At 40.3% G+C, this 25,401-nt stretch overlaps 1 protein-coding gene across 1 annotated transcript in view; it reads right to left on the bottom strand.

Annotated features, from left to right (window-relative positions):
- The window catches only part of LOC108773568 (roundabout homolog 2), a 110,899-nt gene that overhangs the window by 73,820 nt on the left and 11,678 nt on the right, over window positions 1-25,401 (bottom strand). Inside the window, exon 2 of the mRNA XM_018539415.1 lies at window positions 7,570-7,878. Coding sequence (XP_018394917.1) covers window positions 7,570-7,878 — 309 coding nt within the window. The remainder of the gene's footprint in view (window positions 1-7,569; window positions 7,879-25,401) is intronic.

Here is a 25,401-nt window from a genome sequence, read left to right as displayed (position 1 = left end):
TGGACCGCGGAGCGAAGAAAAAGTGTAGAAACGGGGCGCGCGCGAGTGGAGTCGTGAAAGAGCCTGGCTTCCGAACGTTGAGGGGAGAAACGAGAGGAGAGAGAGAGAGGTCGCGGGACGGGTTTTGGGGGGGGGGGGGGGGGGGGGAGCGGACAGATGTATGCACCACGTGGCGCGGTACGTGTCGGAGGCATAGAAAATGGGGTGCAGCTCGAATAGTCCATTCGTTAGATCATATAGTAAGCTCTCTCTCCGCGCATTTGTTCTCGCTATACCTTCATCCCGTTTCCTCCTCCTTGGTATGCATGCACGCATGCATGCATGCAACGCGAAAGGATCGAAGGGGAGATCTAGCCGAGGTAAGTGAAAACCGATAGAGTTTCTAACGTGATGTATAATTATTCGCGAACGGATTTTAAAGGATCGCGGCTACCACATATCGGTGCAAACGCGAGCAGCGTATGTGGTCAATTGAGATGCACGTACTTTTCGGTACAGCGGTATATAATTATAATATGTAATTGCAGTATCGATGTGTCAATATTAATGAATAAATCATTTACACGATATGTCAATTAATAACATCTTGATATTAATAAATATCATATTTAATGTATTTCGCAATAATTTCAAGTTGAATAAACGATCGATGACTGGTCGAAATAAAATTAAACAAACAGAAATAAAATTTTCATAAAATAAAGAATTAAATTCGACAAAGCTTTCACAGTCTTGCTCTTTTCCTTTTCTTTTTTTATTATTTCCCACCCCTTCTCCAATTTCCCTTCACATTCCTATTCCCAATTGGTTTTACCGTCTCTGCATCAAATCAATTACCGTCAGACCTATAATTGCCTGTCACCGCCTCCGTCTACGATTTCTTACAAAGAGAACTCGTGTTCCCTATACTATGGTCTTTTTCGTGACATCGGTTAAACTTCGCTTAGCTGCAAGTATACCTATTAACCTGTAATATATCCCGCATTTTAATGAGAGACTCCGTGTAAAACACGTCGGACTATACTAACTTTTCAGACGTATTTTCTGAAATATATTCCTGTGCATAAAAAGCACTACAAAGAAGTAGCCTTTACATGAATAGGAAAGCCACACTATAGTGACGCTGTCATATTTTAAGGCGAAATATACAATGGAAAATAATGAATTGTAACAAATCTTACTAAAAAAAAAAGTTTAATTTAAAAAATAGACAATTTTTTAAAGGTTAGACTTTGTTAATCCTCGAACCTTATTCAATCTATTAAAAAAGTAATTTAAATTCTGTGGAACAAAGTTTCATGTTATAAAAAGTGAAAAAAAAATGGCAGTATTTTCAATCTTGAAAAGTAAAATTTTATTCTTTAGAGTAAGATTCCACTCTAAAAAATGTTGAGAGCATTATTTTAATTGAAAATAAGTTTGTTAATTCAATAACGGTATTATTGTGAATCAAATACAATTTTATCAAAACAAGAGCATGACGTATTTGTTTTAACAGTGGTATCAAGAAAATTATTTTTAATTATAAAATAATAACAACATAATTTTTTCAGTGTACAGAACTTAAAAAATGCAAAATTAATTTTTATCGACGAGAGTCAGCTGATCGTTATAGAAGCTATGTGTAAAATCTCCCGGACGGACAGTCCCACAAAGACGTGTGAAAGCAAGAGTGTGACATCAAGGTCACGTGAGAAAAAAACCAGCACGATTCATTAACCCCCTCGAGCTAATGATTTTTTCCATTTTATTGACAGAACAAATATACACTGGACGTTGTCGCACGCCTCTGCAAAATTATTATCTCAATAGTCCGATGAATAATCAGCCGGCAGCGACGCGTCGCGCAGTTTTTAACAATCATCCGTCCGCTCGTCTGCCCGGATATACATTGCGGGCTGACGAAGTGACGCTCCACTAAAAACGTATCTGTCTCCGTGACAGTCCCGATATCGCCGTCGCGAGACGAGCCAGAAGAGACAGGAGGCACGTTAGCCTTAATGAAGATTAAATAGCAGCGACATTATACCTATTACCACCTATTTACTCCAATTTATCTTCATTTTCTCCCGTTTATTCTTTGGCGCTCTCGACTCCCCCGCCATCCTCGGGCCCGGCCATCGTCACCGTCGGTTTCGACGTCGCGTCGTGAGGTGCGATAACGTCACATTAAAATAAACAATTCCCTTGCGAATAATGTTTAAAGGGGAATAAGGACTTGCCCGCGTCGCCATGCTAATCTGTCAAAATTCAGTCGTATTTATCTCGGGGAGGAACGGTTCAATTTCGGTCGTAGAATTTTGGCACGAGCTTCGGCTGCTTGCTTCGTTACTTCGTATACATAGATAAAAAGTAAAAGTTAGAAAATATCAAACTTGAGACGGTGTACCTGGAAGAAAGAAATACGTGTAGTCGAGTTGGATTTTATCTTTATCTTTCTCTTTCTTCTTTCGTCCAAATCATTTGGGGAAACGAAAAAGCAAAACTTGAATTCAAATTGAAACATTTTCCGCATTATATATATGTATATATCTTTGTAATGTACAAATTGTCTGCTTTATATATTTTTCATCCGCAACATGTCCTAACTTGGATAATTATGTCGCTGAAGCTTGCGATTCGCCGAGTTTTGCTTAATTTCAAAACCAGACTCTTTGCTCTCATTTTTCTTTATTTTAATCTTAGCTTTACCAACGCAAACTTCAGCTAAAGCCAATTATAAATTTATAAGATGTGCCGAGAGAGCATTTCTTTATATTTCCGTTAGAGAAGACGACATCTCGGGCGCGGAGCTATCTTGCGCGACGATGTCAACGTTGCGCTTGATGCACCGCGCGTCGCGTCCTGTCGCTAGAGATAATCTAGCTACTAGTCAAGGGGGATCATCCTCAATCGTTTTAAAAATATATCTGGGTCATTCGCACGTCGCATCGTGTCTCTCGGATACACGAAAATGACTCCGCGCGCAACAGCTTTATACTAAAAAGTGCATATCAAGGGACTCTTAATAATTCTCTAGTGAGAAATAAATCACTGTCAACGTAATAAATACGTTACGTGTAATTTAAAAAAAAAAAAGCAAGTCAACGTGTAAGCATATTTTACGGCGATAAATTATGGCTCATCGATGTTGAATCTGGACAAACTACGCGTATCAACAGAAGGTATTAGAAGATCATTAAGGTAATGGGTGTATTTATCAAGAATGCAAAAGCAAGTTGTGTTATTATTATGTAATAACTAGACAGGATTTTTAACGCAGATATTTATGCAGACATGTATAAAATATGCAAATTTGCACCACTATGCAAATATGCACAGTATGCATAAGTAAATATACAACATTTTTAGAATGCTTTTTCAGTAAGACAAATTTCTATTTTGATGTCGCTTTCCAATTTGCTTTCTAAAAATTTCTTATGAAATTTCATAAGAATCCGATGTGTTCATAATAATAGTACGTTTACACTTGGGATATTTGGGGGGAGACAGAGGTTGAACAAAGTTACCTAACGTACATTATTAGCCGGCGCATTTATCTATGCAAATTTGGAGAAAGTATGACGATTACGTCATCTCCATATATTATTATCATTATATTATAAGACACAATAAGAAATCGATATACGTATACTCGTGTTACAATTGCTATAATGGCCCGACTAGATATGTATAAATATCATAATCTCTTAAGCCTTATAAATGTTTCTTGGAACATTCCAAAGTGGAATGTTTTGAATGAGCAAAGACGGAAAAAAGAACCGGTCCGGAATACACTAACAGGTTCCTAGAAAAGAGCTCCATGTTGCTCCACGCGAAAAAAATGGGCGTAGCGGCGCCCAAGATCGAGAGGAGCCTTATGGGCAAGCGTGGTACATGACTATTGTGCGTAAGCTCCCATTATAACGCGGTAAGCTATGCATTATACTACGGCGATAGCCCGGATCGAGAAGCCGTGTCAGCCTGTCTCCACGGCGTGCCGGGTCGCGTTCCGTATAGAGAAAAGGGGGCTCGGGTGGCGATCTCCGGGGCCTATTTATATTACGCTACCAGTCAGAGAAAGAGAGAGAAAGAGAGAGAGAGAGAGAGTGCGAGTCGAGACAGAGAAAGAGAGAAAAGGGGGAAAGAGCAACCGGCGCGAGCTACAGCAAAAACAACAAAGGGGCGCAAGAGACGGCTACTTGGCGAATCTAGTTACCGAGAAAGGCGAGGCTCGCGATGCTTCAAACTGCGACAGAGGAGAACGCGACAAAGCACGAGAGATCCTCGTGTCTCTCACCTCTTCGCTTTTTTCTTTCCAAAAGAACTGGGAGACTCGAATATCTTTCAGGCTATAATTCTATGAGAAGTGTGGTTTCCTCATTATATAATGTTGAATTAATTTCCCATTCATTGAATCAATGCCTTTGTATATTTTATAAAATAAAGTAAATCCTTACTCTTTTATGAAATTAATTTCATTTCATGAATAATAATCGAACTGATTATTTTACGCAATTGCCTATCATTAATTTATCGAAAATAATTAAAAAAATACAAAAAAAAAGAAAAAAAAGAAAAAGTCTCTCCCAGGCTATAATTCTGTAAATGTGAAAAACTTGGCTCTTTCATTATATAATGTTAAATTAATTTTCCATTCATTGAATCGCGATTCTCTTTGTGTTTTATAAAATAAAGTAAATCCTTACTCTTTTACGAAATTAATTTCATTTCATAAATAATAACCGCTCTGGTTATTTTACACACAATTGCCTATTACTAATTCATTGCCTAATGATTACCATAAAATGGACGTTTAATTTATACGATAATAAATAATAATTATCACGAGAGATTTAAGATTCATGTATATTGCATTAATATAATAGAAAACGGGGAGTGTGATCCGAGCAGAGATTTAGTTTCCTCGAGTGTGCACAAAGGTCGCTTCGCCCCATCCCGAATGCGTTTATGGCATGCGAATAATTATGGCACAGATGCCTTGACAGAAATTTTATTGCGACGCAATATCAATATCCTAGAGATTCCGGGGCTCCGCGAGCTAGAACAGCCGCACGTTCCGGTCCGTTCTCTGCTAAGCACTCCCATTACGGTTGCATATTTAACATGCGCTGTCGCATAAATGCACGTTACGGATAGCTGCGCGTATTACAATAAGCAATTAACGAGCGATATCGTGTTCTATAAATTACGAAGCTCGGATGCATCGGCGTAACCGATGCTCGCGTACGCGAAACGCGCGGGTGCACGCGTGTGCACGTGCAGAGTACACACGACGCTTATACGTATACTATATGAACTCGAAATAACGAGCCCACGGAAAAGGGAATAACATGGAAGTGGCGTGCGCGATCCGCTCTCGCATTATCGGCATTCTCCATTATCGTCCTTAATCTTCCGTAATGCGATCCGAATGCGCACATTCGCGATTTCCTTTTTTTTTTTTCCCTGCGCGCTGCCTGGTCATACGTTTTCGATCGTACTTTTTCCTCCGCGTGAAAATACACGATTGCACGACCACGGAATAAAAATGGAAGCGATTCAATCGCGACGGGAACGTTCGGATATTCAATAACCTGACATTCAATATCGTGACGCTGAAGAGCGAGTCGGCCGAGTTACACAGATGTTCCCCAACATATTCGGACGATTCCAGAAATGCTACATTGACTCCAGAGTACTAATTCAATTTGTATGGAATCTTTTCTGGAGATCATAATCGAGGATTAGCCTGCGAGCGAGGCGACAGGGATGCTGCGCGTAAAAGGAGGGGCCCTACAATAAGGGGACGAGGGAAGGGGAGGGGACGCATCTCTGACTCGATGCGTTATATCGTATACACACACACGGAGAGACGAAGTGCATTCTTCGCCAGTACAGCAGGCGTCGGTCGGTGTCACATCGTCAGACTCGTAGGTATGTAGTAGAGGCGAGGTGAGGCGAGCGAATCGGTCGTTACCAACCAGTCAGCCAGCCAGCCAGCCAGCCAGCCAGCAAGCAAGCAAGCAAGCAAGCAGGCGGACGGACGGACGGACGGGGCATAGTATACCACGGACGGGCAGAGGCGAGGGTGCGTCGCCGGGGATATCGATCGCCTCTAAACAAACATGGCTCGTTTTAGTCGAAGGAGTCGACTTCTATCCCGTATAAATCACGGTTATTCCTTCCTGAGCCCGTACATACGGGGTGTCCGTTTTCGTTCGTGTGACACTGCCCCGTCGTCACCGCCGCCGCCGCCGTCACCGTCGCCGTCGCCGTCGCCGCACCGTTCACTTTGACTCGTAACCGAGCGAGCAAGTGTAGAGAGGTGAGACAAGTCATTCCAAGGTTCTCGCGAGCGGAGGAAGTGCTGAGGGAGACGTCGAGTCACGGATGCAACACCATTTTTGCCATCAGGGAAAGGAGTATATTCGTTCTCTTGTTAACACGGACTCATGAGAATAGATTGAAATGCACCGTGCGGCGAATTTGGCTGATAAACACATTATGAAAGCGTTTGCTTGCCGTTTGTATAGTTTCGCGTGTAATTGTTTAATTAGAACGAGAAAGTAAATTACTTCTCTGCAATTTACGCGATATTTTATATTCGAGAAAATAGTCATTGGATATTTTGCTTTTCTGTTAAGCTCGACGTGTTGTATAATGTATAGTATAATAGAATCAATCTCTATTATTTGAATACATTTTATAAAGAGTGGAAAAGAGAAATGTCTATTATAGGATTATCGTAAAAAGAGAGAGAAAGAGACTATGATGACGAATGGCACTTTGAGATAAGCAAATGCACTGCGTAAAATTATCAAGTCGTATATAAATTTCGAATTTTATCGTCGAGTATAAAATTATTTTTATTGATGTCCGCGTGCTCTTTTTTTTTTACACATGAATTGTATTTACGCCTCGGCGATTTGTTAACTCAACCGATTTATCAACTGGCAATCCCTTGAACTGTAAACTGACATTGAAAAATTACTGGCTCTTGATCTTCGCGATAATGTACAAAGAGCGTATTACAACTGAGTGATTACAACGTTTTGTTTTACACGTCCGTGAACGGCGTAAAGTTTCTTTAGCAAGTGCGAAAGATGCATTTCGCCGATTACGATTTCCATAGAAAAGACCCGAAGTATCTTATCGGCTTGACGTTGCAGCTACAAGATTACGCTAATCGACACCTGCACGGGGCAAATAATTATAGAACCGGCGGGGACAACGCTTATTGTTAGTCGTATCGCAACAATGGCTAATCCATACTGCGCCGGTTCACGCGAGAGTCGCTGGCCGGCCGGCGCGGCGGCGGTCGATGCTGTCAGAGAGAGCTTTCGTTCTGGCTTCGTAGCAGCCTGTCGCTCTCTTCGCGAAATCGTCGGTTTGATCGACGCAGACTTGCGGGCAGCCGTGGAATCCTTGAGGCGAAGAGCCGTTTCACGGGGATTCGTTCCGAGTTTAACGAGTATGGTCGCCCTCGCAATGTGTCTGATACGCTACCCGGTATAATCCGGACGTAAAAAGGAGACGACGAAAAGAAGATGGAAGAGAGGGGGGGGGAGGGGATGGAGGCTCTCTTACCTGCGACTGTGAGAGTGGCGTTCCTACTCGGGACGGATCCAGCCTTATTCCGTGCGACGCACCAATATACACCGCCATCCTGCTCCTTCTTGCCGTGCATCACCCGCAGAAAGAACAGAGATCCCGTAGGCAGCAGGACCCGATGTGACTTGGTGTCCCCCGGCGACGTCTGCACGAGCTCACCGTCCTTGTACCACTCTATCACCGGTTCGGGCTTACCCTCCGCCTTGCAGTTCAACGTCACCGGCTCATTTTTCGCGACTATTATGTCGGACGGGTGCTCGGTTATCCGTGGACATTTCAGCTGTCCTGAAAGCAAAAAAAGGAAACGAAGACTCTCTTTAGCGGATCTCTCGACGTGCGGTGTGTCGTGTCGTCTTGGCAATCTAATTAGTTCACCCCTTCAACCGGAGATATTTTCACCGCGACGCGCGCGGCATTGCACATTCTTTCACGTTGAATTATTTCGTCTTAAATAAAAATAAACGTAAACTAAAAATAAAAATAAACAGAGGCGGAAATTACGTTCAATTAATTTGTCGTCTCATAACATTTCGATAACGACTATTGCGTTTACCTGTGAAAAATCTCATTAGAATACTTCTCTATCGAATTAAAGATACTTGTAACTATTCAAAAAGTTATTCAAAATGCATTTCGTCTTCCTACAGTACTTCCATTTTTAAATGCTTTAACGAAACCCTTCTTTCTTTCGTAAAAGACATTCTTTTCAGCGTTATTTTGCGGATAACATTCTCAAATTTTAAGACATATTTTAGAAACTATGGTATCTTTAAGGAATCCTTTAGTATAGAGCTTTTCAATATACACAGAAAAATATCATTCTATTGCTAAGAAAAGCTTTGATTACTCAATTTACTTTCTTCTGTTTAAGTAATGGTTATTTTTAATAAAGAATATTTTCTCTCGATGTGTTGATCTTAAAATATACTTGTTACAAATTTTCGAAAAATGCAGTTTTATGTACTCGAAACAAGAGTCTATTTTCTCTTTTAAAGAATGTTTTAAGATTAACTAAAAAGCGACTTTATAATAATAAGCAAATCGAATTTCTTTTAATTTAACAATTTTATTTAAAGTATAATATTAAACTCACTCTAACGCTTGTGATGAACTTATGATAAATTTATACAAACTTTTTTGAAATACTTGTGAAATAAGTAATTATATTATTACTTGCGCACAGTATGTATTTTTCTGCCATGTATACGGATGCTTCTACAGAATTAAAGCATTTCGCTTAGTTAAAAATGGATTTCGTTGTAAGTAAAAAAATAAACGTAATGGAAACGAAAATTACGTTTCCAATTAATTGCCTTGCAACACTTCGACTATCGCGCTTATCCGTAAAATCTTATTCAAGTGCTTCTGCCAAATTAAAGCATTCTGTTGAAAATAGACTTCGCCTTAATAATAAATGTATAAGTTAAGATCTGTTTACGAAGATATTCATCATTAAGTTATGTTAATCGATATTTGTTGAGAAGGTTTACATAAATTTCCCGTTATTTCCCGCGTCTGATGTGTATTCTCACACCCTCCCGAGACACCACGTATAACACTGAGATCATATAAATTTATTGGCACCTTGCCAATATTAATCTTTCGAAGAGGTTGCCGTCTTGCCAATATTAATATCACGAAGCCGCTGTTTACGTACTCGTGTGCGATCGAACGCTTTTCTTCGCCGCGCGAACGCCATGAATTTTCTTCTTGTTTCTTCGCCGTTGACTATCCTCCTATCTCTCTACTTTCTCAATTTTGTATGGAGCGCCACTGCGCGCAAAGGTGCACCGTGATCTCGTTAATTTTCAAACACCTGGTCGTAAACCAGCTCAGAAACGAAAATTAAATCCGGCTTCAGTCTGCCTTATTTTTAAGCAGCGTCTCGTAAAATTTTCAGTGTTTAATGCTCGTTGTGAATCGCAGGGGAAAGAATTATGCAAAGTTTGTATTTATGTAGTAAAAACTATGTTAATGCAGCCTGTAATTTGCGCCAACGTGATGGCATTAAATTCATGTAAACTCGATTCGACATGTTTACGAGTCACCGCAATTAGCGGCAATATAGAATTGCATTACTAGGAATTAATGCAAATAATGCTGGACGTTTTGCGACGCATATGGAGATCGCATTTCTAGCATTAATTAATTTTAATTCAATTATTCTCGTTTTTATGCGTGAACGAAGGGAGTGATTTATTGATGAATACGATACAACATGTGTTTTCATCAGCGCGGTGTAAACAAATCATAAACCGATTTGCCGCGACACACTGTACACCGCTTTCCGAGTCTCGGCTAATATTACGTAGCATCTCGCTTGGACGTTTTATAAATAACGAACGTACAAATTATGTATATCACAATAACTTAAATAATAATCTCGTGACGTAAAAACGGGAAAAAGAAAGAGATTTATTTTCAATTATATTTATTATATCGCGTATACTGTATTAAATTATACAATATAATTAACTTATTATTATTAAATTATTATATTAGCCAGCTTTAATATTTATTAATTTTTCTACCTTCAAAAGTGATATTTTCAAATGTATTTTATAATCTTGAAATCCCTTCAAAAGCTGCCTCAGGTATACATCACTGTTAAAAAAAAATATTAAAAAAGAGATCAGATTTAAATTCAATCTCTTAAATTAAACAACATTTTGTTATTTATTTTGTTATTCCAAGTATGTCGAAACGTATTATCTCAATACAAAACATATGGTTAAAACACAATCACATCTCTGCGGTTGAATTGCTTAGATTCAAAATAAACAGCGATATTAACACTGCGGGAACAACAAACACACTTGGGTATAATGTACACAACCCAATTCGATTGCTTATAATAACTTTCATAAAAATAAACATATTGTAAACAATTTTTCTTCAATCAAAGCTGAAGACACACATTAAGGAATAATGCCAAAACACATTAAAAAACGACAGTACCAATGAAATGTATCTTCGTAAATAAAAAAAATTATAAATAATGGAAAAGGCATTGGTAAAAAAAGTCGGCGGATATATCATGCCGAAAAGAAATAAAATTGTGTGAAACATTTCTTAAGTTGAATTATTTAACACTCCGTTGTTTTAGTTCAACTAACGACATGTATGAGCGGAAACAATGGCGAACACACTATAGGAATAATTAAAAAGAACTCAGTTTTGGGTATAATTTGACATTACGAATTTAACAGGTGTTGCATTTATAACATCAAATTTTGAGTTATAATCATTTATAATCATTTCTAGATTAGCATTATATTCAATATGTCATTATATGTATAATTGAAACAATGGAATCGAATAAAAAAAAAACGTATTAAATTTCATTATCATAAGTAAATGTGGACGTTGTTTATTTTCAAACAAATCGTAGAAGTGAAATGATTTATAACATTTTGACATAAAAGTGAAAAATATCAAAATGTTATTTGACTCAAGTGATTGGATCACCATTGTTACTTTGATTTGATCTCTAACAGTGTAGGTACATATATATACGGATAAAAAGAATAATAGATTGCTGCATAAATTAACTTGGGAAATAATTAAAGATTTTTTACTGGCCCGTGATAGGATCGCAGCGTTAGTAAAAAGCGCGCAGCGATAGTGTTTCGACAGAGACTCGACAAGCACGCCGCCGCCGTTCAACGGATAGGATAATTCCACGGCAGTTTTTCGCCGTTCGCTCTAACAGCTACCAGAGATCGTCGCGTACATACATAGTCGTGCATCTAGCACGCCTTTGATGCACGCACGCACATGCACGCGCTCATGAACGTGTGTGACGCGACTCGTGTACAGTAGCCATTGCAGCGCGAAAGTCATACGTGTGTATGTGCGGCGCGGGTGTCCTATTTAGATAACTGAATTATGGATGAATTATTGGCCGCCGGTGTATACGTAGTGCAGGTATATAATTTGATAATATCGCCGCCTCTGGCGTCCTATCTCCGTGCCACGAGATTTCGGCTGCGCGCCGTGGTGTATGTCGCTCGCCGAACGTCCATATGCATTATGCGTGCGCGCTCGCTCGCATACGTGTGGCATATAGTACGTGAGCGGCGCGACGCTGCATTGTCGCGTCGCGTCGCGTCGCGTCGCGTCGCGTCGCGTCGGTGTGAGCGCCAGGTATTAGTCATCGATAGTGGCTCGGATTACCTGTGGTTACACGCATTATTAGATAGGCGCACCGTGCTGCTGTCTAGTCAGCGAGCATTCCTCCGTGAAGTGAGTGCCTACACGAGCAGTGTACACGTGTATTAAAAGGCGAAACCGATAATCGAATGACTTTTACGTAAAGAAAATCGATATTTGTGGTATTAGAGCTGAAAAAGGCATTTTTTCGAGCGGTTTTTCTTCGGCGAGACTGAATGTACGGCCAAGTATGATAGTGGTGAATGTGAATGAGATAATTTAAATGCATAAAGAAAAGAAGCGTCAAATACAAATTAAGGCTTGGTACCTGATAATATTTCTATATAAATTTTTAAAAAATATATCTTTTATCGCAAATTGAAAAGCTGAAATAATATATTATTATATTATTTATTTATTATAAAGATAATGTAATTGATATTTTATAGCAACACTGTATGTATAACCGCTCGATTATGTGACATAACAAATCTAAAATTCAACTAATAACGAGTAAATGAGATGTTAAATTAACAATTACTCACGCATATTTGAGATTACAATATAAAAATGGAAATATAAAATTCAATAATTAAGAAATTAACTTTTTGTTTATTATCTTTCAATTACCGAAGTTTTAATTTAATATTATAAATTTAAATATTATGAATAGAGATGAAAAACACGCTCAAGTCTTATTAGTGTAGATAATTATAAAGCGGGAGAATTCTAAAGAGAATCTCCGATGTGTAAAATAATTGAAACTGACTCTTCGCTTTTTTTCGTAAATGCCGCGTTATTAGCAGATCCGATTATTTCCACAAGCACAAAAAAGTGCAGGTGTAATCTCCCAGTCACTAATGTGAGTAAGGAGGAGGGCACAAGAGAAGCAGAAAAGTGACGAAGCAAATTACACGGGTGCACCTATTTATTAGCCGGTTATAAAGGCCATGGACGTTTTCTTTTTTCTTTTTTTTCAGCAATATAGCCTCGTTCGTGTAAGAAATTAAGACCCCATCGAAATCAGAAAGCGTATGGCGCGCGGCAGAAGATGATAAAAAAAAGAAGGCTCGATAACACAAGAGTGGACAAGAGCTCGCTTAACTTCGGTAGAACAAAAAGAGAACTACACACGATATCCAACTATTTTTACCTGGAAAAGTACGCTTATATATAATTCCTGTGATTCTATCTTTTATAAAATCGAATTTAGAATTTTCTTAGTAATTTAGAAAATAAATACCCGATGAAGAATACCGTACATATATGTAGAAAGAACGATTTTGCTGACATATCTAAAAATTTAACGAGATACAGGTCTAAAAATAATTTTATTTACGCTGTTAAAATAATTATGTAGAACACTCAAACACGACATTGCTGTAAAACAATTTTACATTCTTGCAATCAGCTTAAATGTCTTACATAATTATTTTAATAGTCCAATAAAATTATTTTCAGGTCTGCATTTAACTAAATTTTTAGATTAGTTCTTTGCAGTGTTTTCTCGATAAAACTTATTACCATTATTAAATTGACGATCAATGTAATTTGTGATGTGATTTCCAGTTTCAGTTTATGATTGCATTTCAAGTCTGACAAATCAAATCAACGTGCAGTTTATAGAAATGAAAAATGTATTTGCAAATTTGCATATATATGTACGTCATTAAGCATCAAAATTAATTTCAATCGAAAATAGAAGAATCTTTCTTTGTTGAATTTTTAGATATTTCATCAAAATCAAGCGTGTAGGATTTATTTTCAATCCGGGAGCGAATTTAAGCGTGTAATTTCGATGACTAGATAGATAGTGTGATTGACCTTTAAAATTTAAATCGTCGAGAGTTAGATTTCTCTCTACATAAGTCTTGGTAATTCGTTCGGCCTCCGTTTGCTATACGAGCCCCTTAAGCGACATACGAGGAGGTTCGTACTGTTTGTAACTCATTATCATACCAGTTTCCACTTTTGCTATCACTAGAGCACACCGTGTGTGGAGTAACGCCGTAGAAGGCCAACCAGGCGTCATATTCGCTAGTCATTCGCCTCGTTGCCATTGTGTATTCACTTAGCTTTCCCGTGCGTTCGTCGCGCGCAAGGCAAGGTTAACGCAAACAGAGTTCCGACCTTTCGGTACTTTGTTTAAACAGACGCGAATAAATTATTCATGTTCAAACGGAAAACGATCCTGATTTTTAAAAAAACCTATTTCACTCGTCGTTATAACCGTACTCATGAGGAAAATTAAATGTCTAACAATTTCTCGCCGATGTGAAAATTCTGAAAAATTAAAAGTATATAATGACATCGATAACGATTGATTCAGATATTTATTCTGTTTGTTACACACTCGTACGTGTCATTTAATGACAATTTTGTTTGTGTGGTTTGAAGACGTCGCATCCCGCATACCAAAATGTTTCGAGGGCACGAATCTCTAGTTTATTGTAACTTCCCTAAGTCCGTAAAATTTAAACGAGGACCCGAATGTGCTCGGGATGTCGATGCTGTTCTTAACATCGGTTAGACATCCGGCGGGGCAACGCTGGGTGCACGATGCTTAATCCTTTGTTTGAATTATTCAGAGGTGCTTGTTGTATGTAGTGGTAACATGCGCTGAGCATTTTCCGAAAAGAAACGGATACGCGCTTTATATGCAAACGAAACAAACTACGTTCACGTAGCTGCCGTCCGCAGGAAAATAACCCGGGAAAGGAACAGCGTTCGTAACGACGCCACTCCTCACACCCCCGAAGGAACAAGCTGTGTGGTTAACGAATAACTTACGTTACATCGATTTTCCGAATTTTTCCGGGTTTCCTTCGATTCCGGATCTCGAAATTGCGCGCGATACCCCAACTCTCTCTCTCTCGTGTAACACCGCGCGCCCGCCGCCGGTTCCACCATAATCGGATTTCTGTCGCTGCTCGTGCAGAATCGTTCGATATCTATAAATCAGCATAGCGCTAGGTTACGCCAACGGCGGAGATTTATATTGGTCACGTATGCGTACCTATACGTATACTTATACGTCGCGTTTATCAATAAATTGCATCTGTGATACTTCTCGAATCGTTAAAATAAGTAGAATTTATTTGCGCTAAGAAATACCGTCTTGCAATTTGCGAAAGAGCACGTCGTTAAAATTTCAACTTGATATTATTGCTTTTAATAAAATATTAGAATCGTCATTCATTTGTGAACTATATATTTAAATGTTAAATTGATTAAGATCGTGAGCTGTAACGGCAAAATTTGTCTCGATCCGCGTGACTGCGTCAATATATAATTTATGCATTGATGACCGAGTTCGAAGGCGTTAACCGATACAGGGGGTCGTTATACAAGATATAATAAGCATTCCAGGGTTTTTGAAAGAATGAAAAAATAATAATTAACTTAAGATAAGATTCAAAAATAGACATTGACTAAAAGTATATCTTTCTCTTTCATATATTCTTGATATTTTTATAAATCACGAATTAGATAACTAAAAAGAGAGCTATATGATCTTTAGCTTACTATCTACTTTTTTTCCAAATAAAATAATAATAAAGGCATATTTTTAAATATATAAAACGATAAAGACTTAACATACAGAGCTATCTCTTTAATATTTCTTGATATTCACGAGGACCATATATATAATTAAAGAAAAGCATCCCGCTTACTGTATATATAATGAAATTTGGTTCTGTTATTGAGTGTGAAACAGGTATTAAATTTCATGCGATTACGGAGCTCTGTGAAAGTTAAAGCGATCGAAACGAAGAATTAAACACTGGAAATTTCTAGTTCAGAGGTCTCCTGCACACGCGCAATAACAATGTTGGAAAACTCACCACGTGGATGTAACACGCGCGTTCTTCATTTCCTCCTCTATTTCCGATGGCGCCATTTAAACCGCGCAACTGCCCTAACTAACTGGAAATCGAAGTCCTGTACCGCATTCCCGTTCTCAAGGGGTATGTTGACGAGAGAATGGCCGCGCGCGCGCACGTTTGTAAAAGAGGGAGAGAGAGAGAGAATTGAGAGACAGAGGGAAAGCGCCGTTTGCCACGGAGTTTGATTTGTCCCGAACAAGCCCGCGCGAGAGGAAGAGTCCTATATCTATTGGCATTAATATATACGAGAAATTGCTCGAGAGAGCCGACGAAAATCGATGGGCGCCATTAAATCTAACAAAGAACTGCTTGGCGTTCGTACGCGCCCAATTGCATAAGCGCGGAATAATGCAGTTTTACACAATGGAAACACGAAATGAAATTTGCAATTATAAACGGATCCATCGTTTATACCCTCATTTCGCGTCGCCGTATTGTACCATCCATCATTTACATTCGCGTACGAGACATCGACTGTGATACGTAGAACTCGTATTGCGTTCGCGCCGCAAAAGAAAAAAAAGAAAAAAACATTTACCTTTGATTTTATTAAACGCTTCGAATTCGCAAAACCAACAATTCTCATCAATTCCGAGTTAAAACGAAATACGTTACCGCCCGGAGGCAGAAAATGTGTAGAGGGGAGGAGGAGATTGAACAAAGCCTCTTCGATTTTGATTAATTTTTCGCTATTTTGCTAGAATATATAGCGTTTATATTTTTTCCCAGAATATTCAAAATTATCACGTGATAAAATGGTAGAATATCAAAAAGGCAAATATATTGAGAACTCTCGCGCGACTCGGATAATAATGTCAGGGAAATTACATCGACGGAAATGTAATTTATTAGCCTCTTTTTGCAGCGACTGCTGCAAAAACTCACCGATCACGTTACGTATCGTATTCCGGGAATACCCGGAATTTCGCGCCGCTTTTTGTCCTGCCCCACGCACGCACGCACGCGAGATTACAAAATCGACTCTTGCGCCAATCGCGAATTTTAATTCCGACACACTCACCCACCCTGCTGAAAACTTTGTTTTCTACCCCATACGCTCTTCTTCTCCGCCCGCGGGCGCCGCGTAATTACATTACACCTACGTCGCAACAGATGTCATCGCCGTTGATCTATTAAATAACATGATTTATGGGATGGCGTTTCTCTGCCGCGGTATCTCACTCTTTCGCCCGGCATGGACGAAGAGGCTGCTGCTGCTGCGGGGGACTCGACTCTGCGACTCTGGCTTGGCCCTTTTTCTCTATGGCGTATCTCTCACAGGCTCTATCGCTCGTTCTCGAGCGAGCCCTGCGATTTCTTTTGTTCGCTGCGCGTCGTGCAGAGAGATGGGAAACAATGGCGGTGTTCGCGGCGAAATTAAAACCGCCTACGGACTTTTCATATTTCGCCGACGAACGCCGAGCGAGTCTTCGCTCGTGGCTCCTCTTGCGCTAAATCGCCCCTAGGCGCTTCTCGTTTCATTTCAGCTTCTCGCGTGCATCAACCGAGAGCACTGTACATACACGAGCGATATATATACAGGGTGTGCCTTTTCTTTTTATGATGAATACTTTCAAGATTTTCGAGCTTATTTTCTCGTCGAGACAGCAACGTTGAGATAGCATTTTTATCTCGGAAATTTTACAATTTTATGCAGAAATTTATTCTATTGTAGAATTTTCTTTTACATGATTATTTCTTAACTAAAGAGTCTCTCTCTTTCACTTAGTTTACTCATATTGTCACAGAACAGATTTGATAAATTTTCTACTAAAATCAATAGCATTCTCTTATTTATTTGGTTTAAGCATGTCCCTCAATGTAACACATCTGACAACGTTTTATGGCAAGATTCTATTTCGATACCAGTAATAAACGTAAATATAACAGACGATTATCGAAAAAGTTTATTTGGACGATTTCACGTGTAATTACGTAACCTGTGAACCTGCTTCTATTTAAATACATACGACTGAAATAGGAAAGAATACATTTTAAATCAAATAAAGTCGGACAATACTGTGCGCGCTATCGCACCTGTCTACACTTTGAATTAGATTATCGAAACATTGAAAATATTTAAAGAAAGTAAAAGTCTTTAACGTGCGTTTCGGAAATTATTTACAACTCAATCCTCAATATTATTTTCCGTAGCAATATCACGCTTGTTTCCTCGTGATAGCGAAAGGAAGACATCCGAAATGTCGGATTTCGTTAATAAAGCACGATTTATTGTATTTAGTTGATTTGTTGCCGGAAGGCAGCGCGATTCAATAGAGGGTTGATTCGTCCGGCACAATAGAGCTCTTCAGGTTTACCGTCGGGATAAAAACCGAACTCATCTCCCGTAGCGAAACGTACGTATGCGGTGCCGACCGCGGCGCGGCGGCGGAGTCAGGAATATCCATCCGACCGACAGGAAGGAATTGCGTATGCGACTCCCGACAGCCGGAGACGTAATATTCTCATTGTCGGTACATAACAGGCGCCGGGCACTTCCGTGCGTTTTACGCCGCGAGGGACGGCAATCGATAACTTTTTAAAGCGGATAGGCCGCGCGCGTCAAGTGAAGAGCCGAAATACGCGCGGCGTGGTATATAAAATAGAAATAAAGTCGACATCTCTCTCACCGTCTCGTGAATTCCGGCGGAATCGTAACGCAATACTATAGTATACCACTTCGCGTATCTACTAACGGTATCGCTACCCGGGTTTCGCAAATGCAATTCCGAATTCCGGACGTACTCCGATATTTGGATATCGCTGGGCCTGATATTGGAATATCCGAATGATTCAAGAGACTTGAATTCTCTGAATATCGCGCGAGAACGAAATTTTGTCATTTTTATCTCGCGAATAGACAGAATAGTAATGTCAAACGTGTAAATTCCGCACACATTACTCGCTTTTACCTATATACTATAAATTTTTATTATTAATTGAAAATGTCCATTCGCGGAGTAACAGTCAGACCCGTTAAAGGATCCGACGTTAAAGATAAGTACTGCACTGATGGTGTATGGTCTCGAGTTATCAAGGTTATCGTACTCTGTTTTAAGAGTGTATGTACTCTTTCACAAATTCCATAACTTTTCCCCGACATTCAATAATATTTTTTGTATTTTTCTCCTGATTTGAAAAAATTGTGAAATGTTTTGTTAAGAGATCAATTTCATACAGCAGGGTAAATTACTACACTGTAAAAAAGTGTAGTATTTAAAATATTTACGTTTCAAATATCTTTGCAAAACAAACGTTTAATAATAAAAGATATTTCAATTTTAAATGTTTCAGTGTTTTAAATCCAAACACGTGGTGTGTATCGTTTATTGAAAAAATTTGAAACTAAAATATCTTTAAGTGTTTAAAAAACGGAAACGAAAATAAATAAACCATTTTAATATTTTAAAATTAAACACTTCTTTCTTGAGTGTATTAATATTGCTGACATTGCTTGCATTTTTAATTAATAAATTGAAAGTATTCCAAAACTGTGCGTACGTGTTAAACTCTTTTAAACACAAGAATTTTAATTTTCTAGAAAGTTTTACAAAATTGATTCTGTCTTTTCTCTATGTTTACGTGTAAAACTTCTAGTATTACTACTAAACATTTACAAAATTATATTAATTAACATTGTCAATAACAATTATGTTCTAGAAATGTTATTTTACTAAATATCTACATTTAAGAAAAATACACTTCCTTTTTTTCCGCGCGTTCCAGAATCATCAACTTTTTATAAAAAATCTACACATGTATATTCTTTTCTTGGGATTCAGATACGACAAGCCTATAATCCTGGATCATTTCAGCGCGAAGACATATTACGACGTAATCGATCAGAGCATAACATTAATCTCCAAATAATGGTAGTCGCGCGATATAGCGAATGTTCTCCCAACAACGGCTGTCGGCGTTACTAGTCTTAATAGCCATTCTACTCGTTGTACGTCCGATGACTTGGCGTATGGCGTCACGACCGCGATGTCAGTATTGATTTACCGTCGCGTCGGTTTGGTGGCTCGGGCCCGCTATCTCTCTCCATCTCTCCTCCTCTCTTCCTACCATGCTCTTACTGGCGCTTATCATTCCCATTCGCTCTAATTCGCCATTTCCTCCCTTGTTCTATTGCGCGGGGAGGAGAAGCTGAAGTGGGATGAGGCTAAAGAAAGACCAGGCAAGCCGTTAGATCGATCTACAGAGGGAAGGAGGACACTCTGAGTGCTCTCGCAGATTGACGGTATAGTATAGTTTCTCCCTTTTTCTTTCTCTTTCTATCCTTTATGCTTGATGACGACGACGATAGTGGCTACCATGGACGGAGAAATAGTTGCGCGATGACTCGGCGCGCGCATTTCACGCGCGCGCGACTCGAAAGAGAGAGACTCCGCAGTTAAATGCGTGCGCGTGCGATTGCACGCACGTGTGCGTGCGCGTGGGTGCATGGGGAAGAGGGGACAGAATGAAAGAGGCAGAAAGAGAAAAAGAAGATGGGAAGAAGAAAGAGAGAATTCTCTCTCTCTCTCGGCAAGCTTCCAAAGGATCTTTTGCCACAGAAATACTTAATTACAACGCTGCCGGTAGTTTAGTGTGATTTTAATTTGGTGGCGGCACGGCTCTCTCGGTGGCCTCCGGGTTAGAGAAAGAGAGAGAGAGAGAGAGAGAGAGAGCTCCACTTCTCGATCGTTATCTTCTTTTGTGCGTCTGAAATTATTACGGTCGCGCGGCTACGTCGTCCCGCTAACGAACGGGCTGATTTCTTCGAGAACGAGTGCGGAGAAGAAAGAAAGACGGAGACGGAATGCACCGCGCGTCGCGCGCAATTAGATTTAAGCGGGAGATCCGCTTTAGAAAAATTGCTTTCGCTTTATCGCTGACCTGTCAGCGGATCTATCTCGTTACAGATTAATTCTTCACAATATGCAATTAATCGTTTCTCTCTCTAGTAGTACATAAATCTATATCTGTTTTTAATTGATTCTCCATCGGTTAATAATATTATGTCAATCATAATAATGGCGGAGTGATGATGTTCGATAATCGAACGTTGCATAGGATAATAATCCTTGTGAAAGATATCGGAATTCTCTCCTTGAATTTTTGCGGAAAATGCCAGAGCTGCTGACGTTGTTCTTTTGGGTTAGAATGATGTTATTTCATAGCCTTCAGCTGAGAGAAAGAGAAGGAGAAAAGAAATTGAAATATTTATACTTAAACTGACCACAGGCAAAACGGTCTGGCATTTTTTGCACGAAAAATAAATAGTAGAACCTGGTACTCGAAAAGTTAATTAGACACGTCATGCTTCCACGTGATTAAATTCTAGATAAGAAAAATGAGAATATAACTGTGTTGAAAACGTTGATTAATTTGACAATTAAGAGCGTGTTGAAAATTTTCTCTTTCGTTAAAATTCTTTTCAAATTCAAGAAAAACAAATACACGGACAATGAGATTCCGCTATCATACTCATAATGTAATTATTCACTCGTGAGAAGAGATACGGCTATTTACCGAGGGAGAAAGATGAGGAATCTATCGCGCAACGATTTATTGTACTTTGGCTGACGATATGACGCTCAAATGATTAATTGAAATATTGTTTTACATCGTCGAATACGCGCGTCGCACAAATCGATGCAACGTACGACGGGCGAATAAAAAACTGCGAAACTCCAGTCAAAAGAATTCAAAGTGGCGGTTGATATCTACCTACCCGATATCGATTACCGATGCCTACTACTATGGGCTTCGAAATACTCGTGCCCGTACTCAATTGCGTATTACGGATACCAATACCCTCCGATTGCGTATTATCGATGCCCAGTACGCGCTTCGAGAGCTTTAAATCCGTGCTCTCTCAAGTTCATCGATCGTGAGCCCAATAACGGCCGAGACAGAACACCAAGTGCGCAACTAACGCGCAATGGAATAATAATCTCGGTGAAAAATGAGGAATTTTCGAAGGTGAAGGACGAGTTGTTGGCAGAGATGCTTGCGTAGGAGATGCAATAACTGAATGATTTGTTGTAACGCGTGAAAAGATATCGTAGATTTATCTTCTGCTTATTTTTCTCTCCTTCTCTCTTTGTACATGTAATATTTTTAACCTTTAAGTAGACAGATAGTCATAATACCTCATGCATAGTTATCTTAATCTTTAGTACACGTAATATAATAGATCATTTGTGTCTCGAATTAATTTTCATCCCTCTAACAAGTACATAAAAATTATTAAGTGATATATATCATCTTTTTAGAAAGTATTCGTTAGAAAGTGTTTGGTATTTTAAAAAATTGTATATAAAAACGTTATACAACTAATGTTAACTTAATGCTCCTATAGTTTTCCAAAGGAAAAACAACAACGAGTCAATCGTGCACAATCGTGCACATGTATAGGTATACTAAGAGTTAAAAACTTGAACTTCTCTTGAAAGACTTCTATTGCCCGGAAATCTTAATTCAATTCATTATTTTTACATTGCTCTATCTCATAAAGATGTAAATTGAAAACAGAGAAATTCACGTTGATCTTTTCAAGCGTTACAACAATCGTTCGTTATTGCATTTTTGATCATTTGTTTGGAACGCGGGTTTGCCTTCCTTATTTTTAAACTAAGTATACCAAAGATTAAATTTAAATATTTGTAATTTCTCTATCTTCTACAATATATGATCTTGTTGCGTTTAATCCTGCTTCTTATTCTCGTGCCACATCACGAGGGATGCTAACGATCGACGTGACAAAATCGCTTGGTATAAGGAGCAGTCACGTTCCGCAAGGGTTCCTTGTGTGCGTACAGTTGCCGTTAGTTCGTTGGACGAAGGGACGGAATTTTGCGGCGTGCACCCTTCGGGACTCCTTCGACAGGGTCGCCGAAACTTATAAAAAAATAAGACCGTTTCAGGGAGACTAACGCACACGATCGTTTCTCCTTGGAAAAGGGCCCGCCGCGTGCGTGCGGGGGAGGAGGGAAGCTCATCTCTTCCCTTCCGCCCACACCTCTACCACCCTGCCTGACTCCTCTCTCTCTCTCTCTCTCTCTCTCGCACCCTCTTCGTCCTCTCTTTCCGTGCGCGCGCACGCATACACCTGTACCTAAAATGGCGATGGGTGGAAAGAAGCCGCTTCTCTCGCTTTCTCTCTCTTTATCTATCTCTGTCTTACTATCTCGCCACCCCAGAAGAAATTGTCTTACGAGGCGCTCTTATCGATCGTGCGTTTTCCCCCTTGTGATTCTCTTCTCTCGCACCCCACATCTTCGGCCTTTACGGTCGAGAAAGGGAACTTAACGGGGTCGAAGACACCTTCGGGCCGTACATCTTTCACGAGTCCTGCCGCGCTGTATCCGCCGCGCTGGGAAAGACGCCGTTCTCTCTCTCTCTCTTGATGAGAGACGAAGAGTTAGTCAGCCTGCCAACCAACCAGCCAGCCAGCCGCGTGTGCCAGCATCGAAATTGTCTGTCGCGACAGAACGGCGCGCAACATCGAATATTAAAGACGCCCTAATCGCGAGCGACAGGGTATAATAGCGCAATAATAAGATGATCTCGGAATATCGAGATCGTTATACGAGATATTCTACCCTCGCGAGAATGTACACGCGTGACGGGATTATTTCGCTTTCCGCCACAATGTCATACGGGAAGTTAATGGGACGCTTAATTACGAAGTTAGCCAACGTTGAAAATCGACGCTCAGTTATTGTACACGTGCAGGTTCATGCTGTATTAGGTACAGTAGAATCTCTGTCGAATGTAGCGCGGATAATGGCGCAAGTTCAAAATGGATTTTGCTTGAATAGAGATTCGCTTTGAGATCTCTACAACGTGGGAAGCATGAGAGAAACAACGCTCGCACGAGTTTTTGCTTGAAGAAGTTCGACCGCGGGATCAGGCTAAGGGGACTCTTGTTAACATCAAGTCGATGAAGAGAATCAAGGTGTGTAATACACTTACGCATTCGCTTATAACGATGTTGCTACGATTTCTATCTAATTTCTATCTAATAACGTTGAAATTTTCAGGCCGCCAGTTTCCTTTGTGCCTCTCTTCCGCGACTACTCGCTCTCGCTCTCTCTCTCTCTCTCTCTCTTTCTCTCTCTTGGCGCATTCATACGGGCCATCTGTGTACGCTGCTCGATCTTGATAGAGAGGCCCAGACCGGCGCGGTATTATATTCGTAATGGTACTCGCGCGAAATAATAGGACCTAATACGCCCTTTCGGAACGCGACGGCCGTACTACTCTGACGGAAATACCTCTCGTAGAAGAGTGGCGAGAGAAAGAGAATGAGAAATTGAGAGAGAGAGAGAGAGAGAGAGAGAGAGAGAGAGAGAGAGAGAAAGGAGGAAGGAGAGAGAATGCACTCTCACGCGCCGGGTTTCTCTGGCTCTACTGAGCGAAGTTCAGAAAACATCTCGACGGATCTCGGCTGGCGAGGAAGGAAGGCCTGCAACGCGCGCGAACAACGGACTCCTTTGTCCGATATATCGCGCGCGCGCGCGATCTTCTGCGATCTTTCGGTCGCTCATCATCGTCGTGGTCGTTACGCGTGGCCGGCAACAAAACGTAAGCTGTTGCTCCGCGAAAACAGCCGATTCCTGTCGCGTCGCGATATCCTCCGGTCTCGTAGCCCCGTTTCGTTAAATTAGTCTCTTTGATGTGTCATACGTGTCACGAGCGCTCTCTCTCTCGCTCTTCCCCCTTTCTCTCTCGCCCTAATCGCGCGCTACTTTAGACAGAGCTTTCTTTCAGCGCGCAGCGCGCTGTAAACGACCGTAACGCGGTGAGTTTCAAGCCTGGAAATAAGCCGTTTTCCGAAGGTCTATTTTAATTGGCGGGAAGTCAAAAGCGCATACTTGTGGAAAATCGCCGACGTTGTTCGGGCTGTGCGAGAGAGCGTCTCGTCGCAATTATTACGGAAATAATACCATGTTGCTCGGAACGTTGGGAAATTTGCCGCTAAATATCGCGGAAATTAGGCATGAAATTGAATGACACTGCGTTGAAGCGCGCGGGATAGCATAGGTCCGCCTTAATATAAAGTTGATTAAAGTTGTGTGAAACCGCATATCTTGTACATAACTAGAGAGGGAATACATTTTTTTTTCCGCTGAAACAGAATTTGATGGTCGCGTTTAATAAAAACTACCGTGTACATTTCCGACTTTTGCCAGTGCAAATACTGGTCCTATTACCGGAGTGAATCAAATTACTGGCGGCGAGGACGCGTCAAATAAACGAGACGGACGTTTTCTTGTCCTCGCTTATACGTCGCGTCGAGGTGCTTTACCGCCCAAGGCGGAGACAAGATCCGCCGCCGCTGCTTTACATTCTCGGATTTGTCGTACTCGCGGGTGCGAGGTCCCTGACGCTGTTTTACATTCCATGGTTAAAGCGCGCTGAATCTCCGCTTTTGTACCGTATGAAATAACTGAAAATCCACGTCGCGCCGCGCCGCGCCGCTCCGCGCCGTCCGTCTGACGACCCGCCCTCTTCAAAGTCCGTCACCTTCGCTCTCCCATTAAATCCCGAACGAGAGAACGACGGAGGTGTTTGCGGTAGGAAAGTTTAACCGTGCGCTCTCGCTAGACTGCACTAACAGTTTATTTAACGACTATACTACATCGTGAACCGTAAAATCGCCTTTTCAACCAACTTTTTAACATCACAACGCGGCGATGCGATGACAGGCTCCTCCTTGACCTCTAATTGTCTAATTCAACGTGACTTAACAGTGTTTTTTTTTTTTTTTTTTTTT

Source organism: Cyphomyrmex costatus, unplaced genomic scaffold, assembly GCF_001594065.2.
Source record: "Cyphomyrmex costatus isolate MS0001 unplaced genomic scaffold, Ccosl1.0 scaffold214, whole genome shotgun sequence".
NCBI classification, from domain to species: Eukaryota; Metazoa; Arthropoda; class Insecta; order Hymenoptera; family Formicidae; genus Cyphomyrmex; species Cyphomyrmex costatus.
The sequence above is the reverse complement of the archived record's forward strand: the minus strand, read 5'-3'. Positions and strand labels throughout refer to the sequence as shown.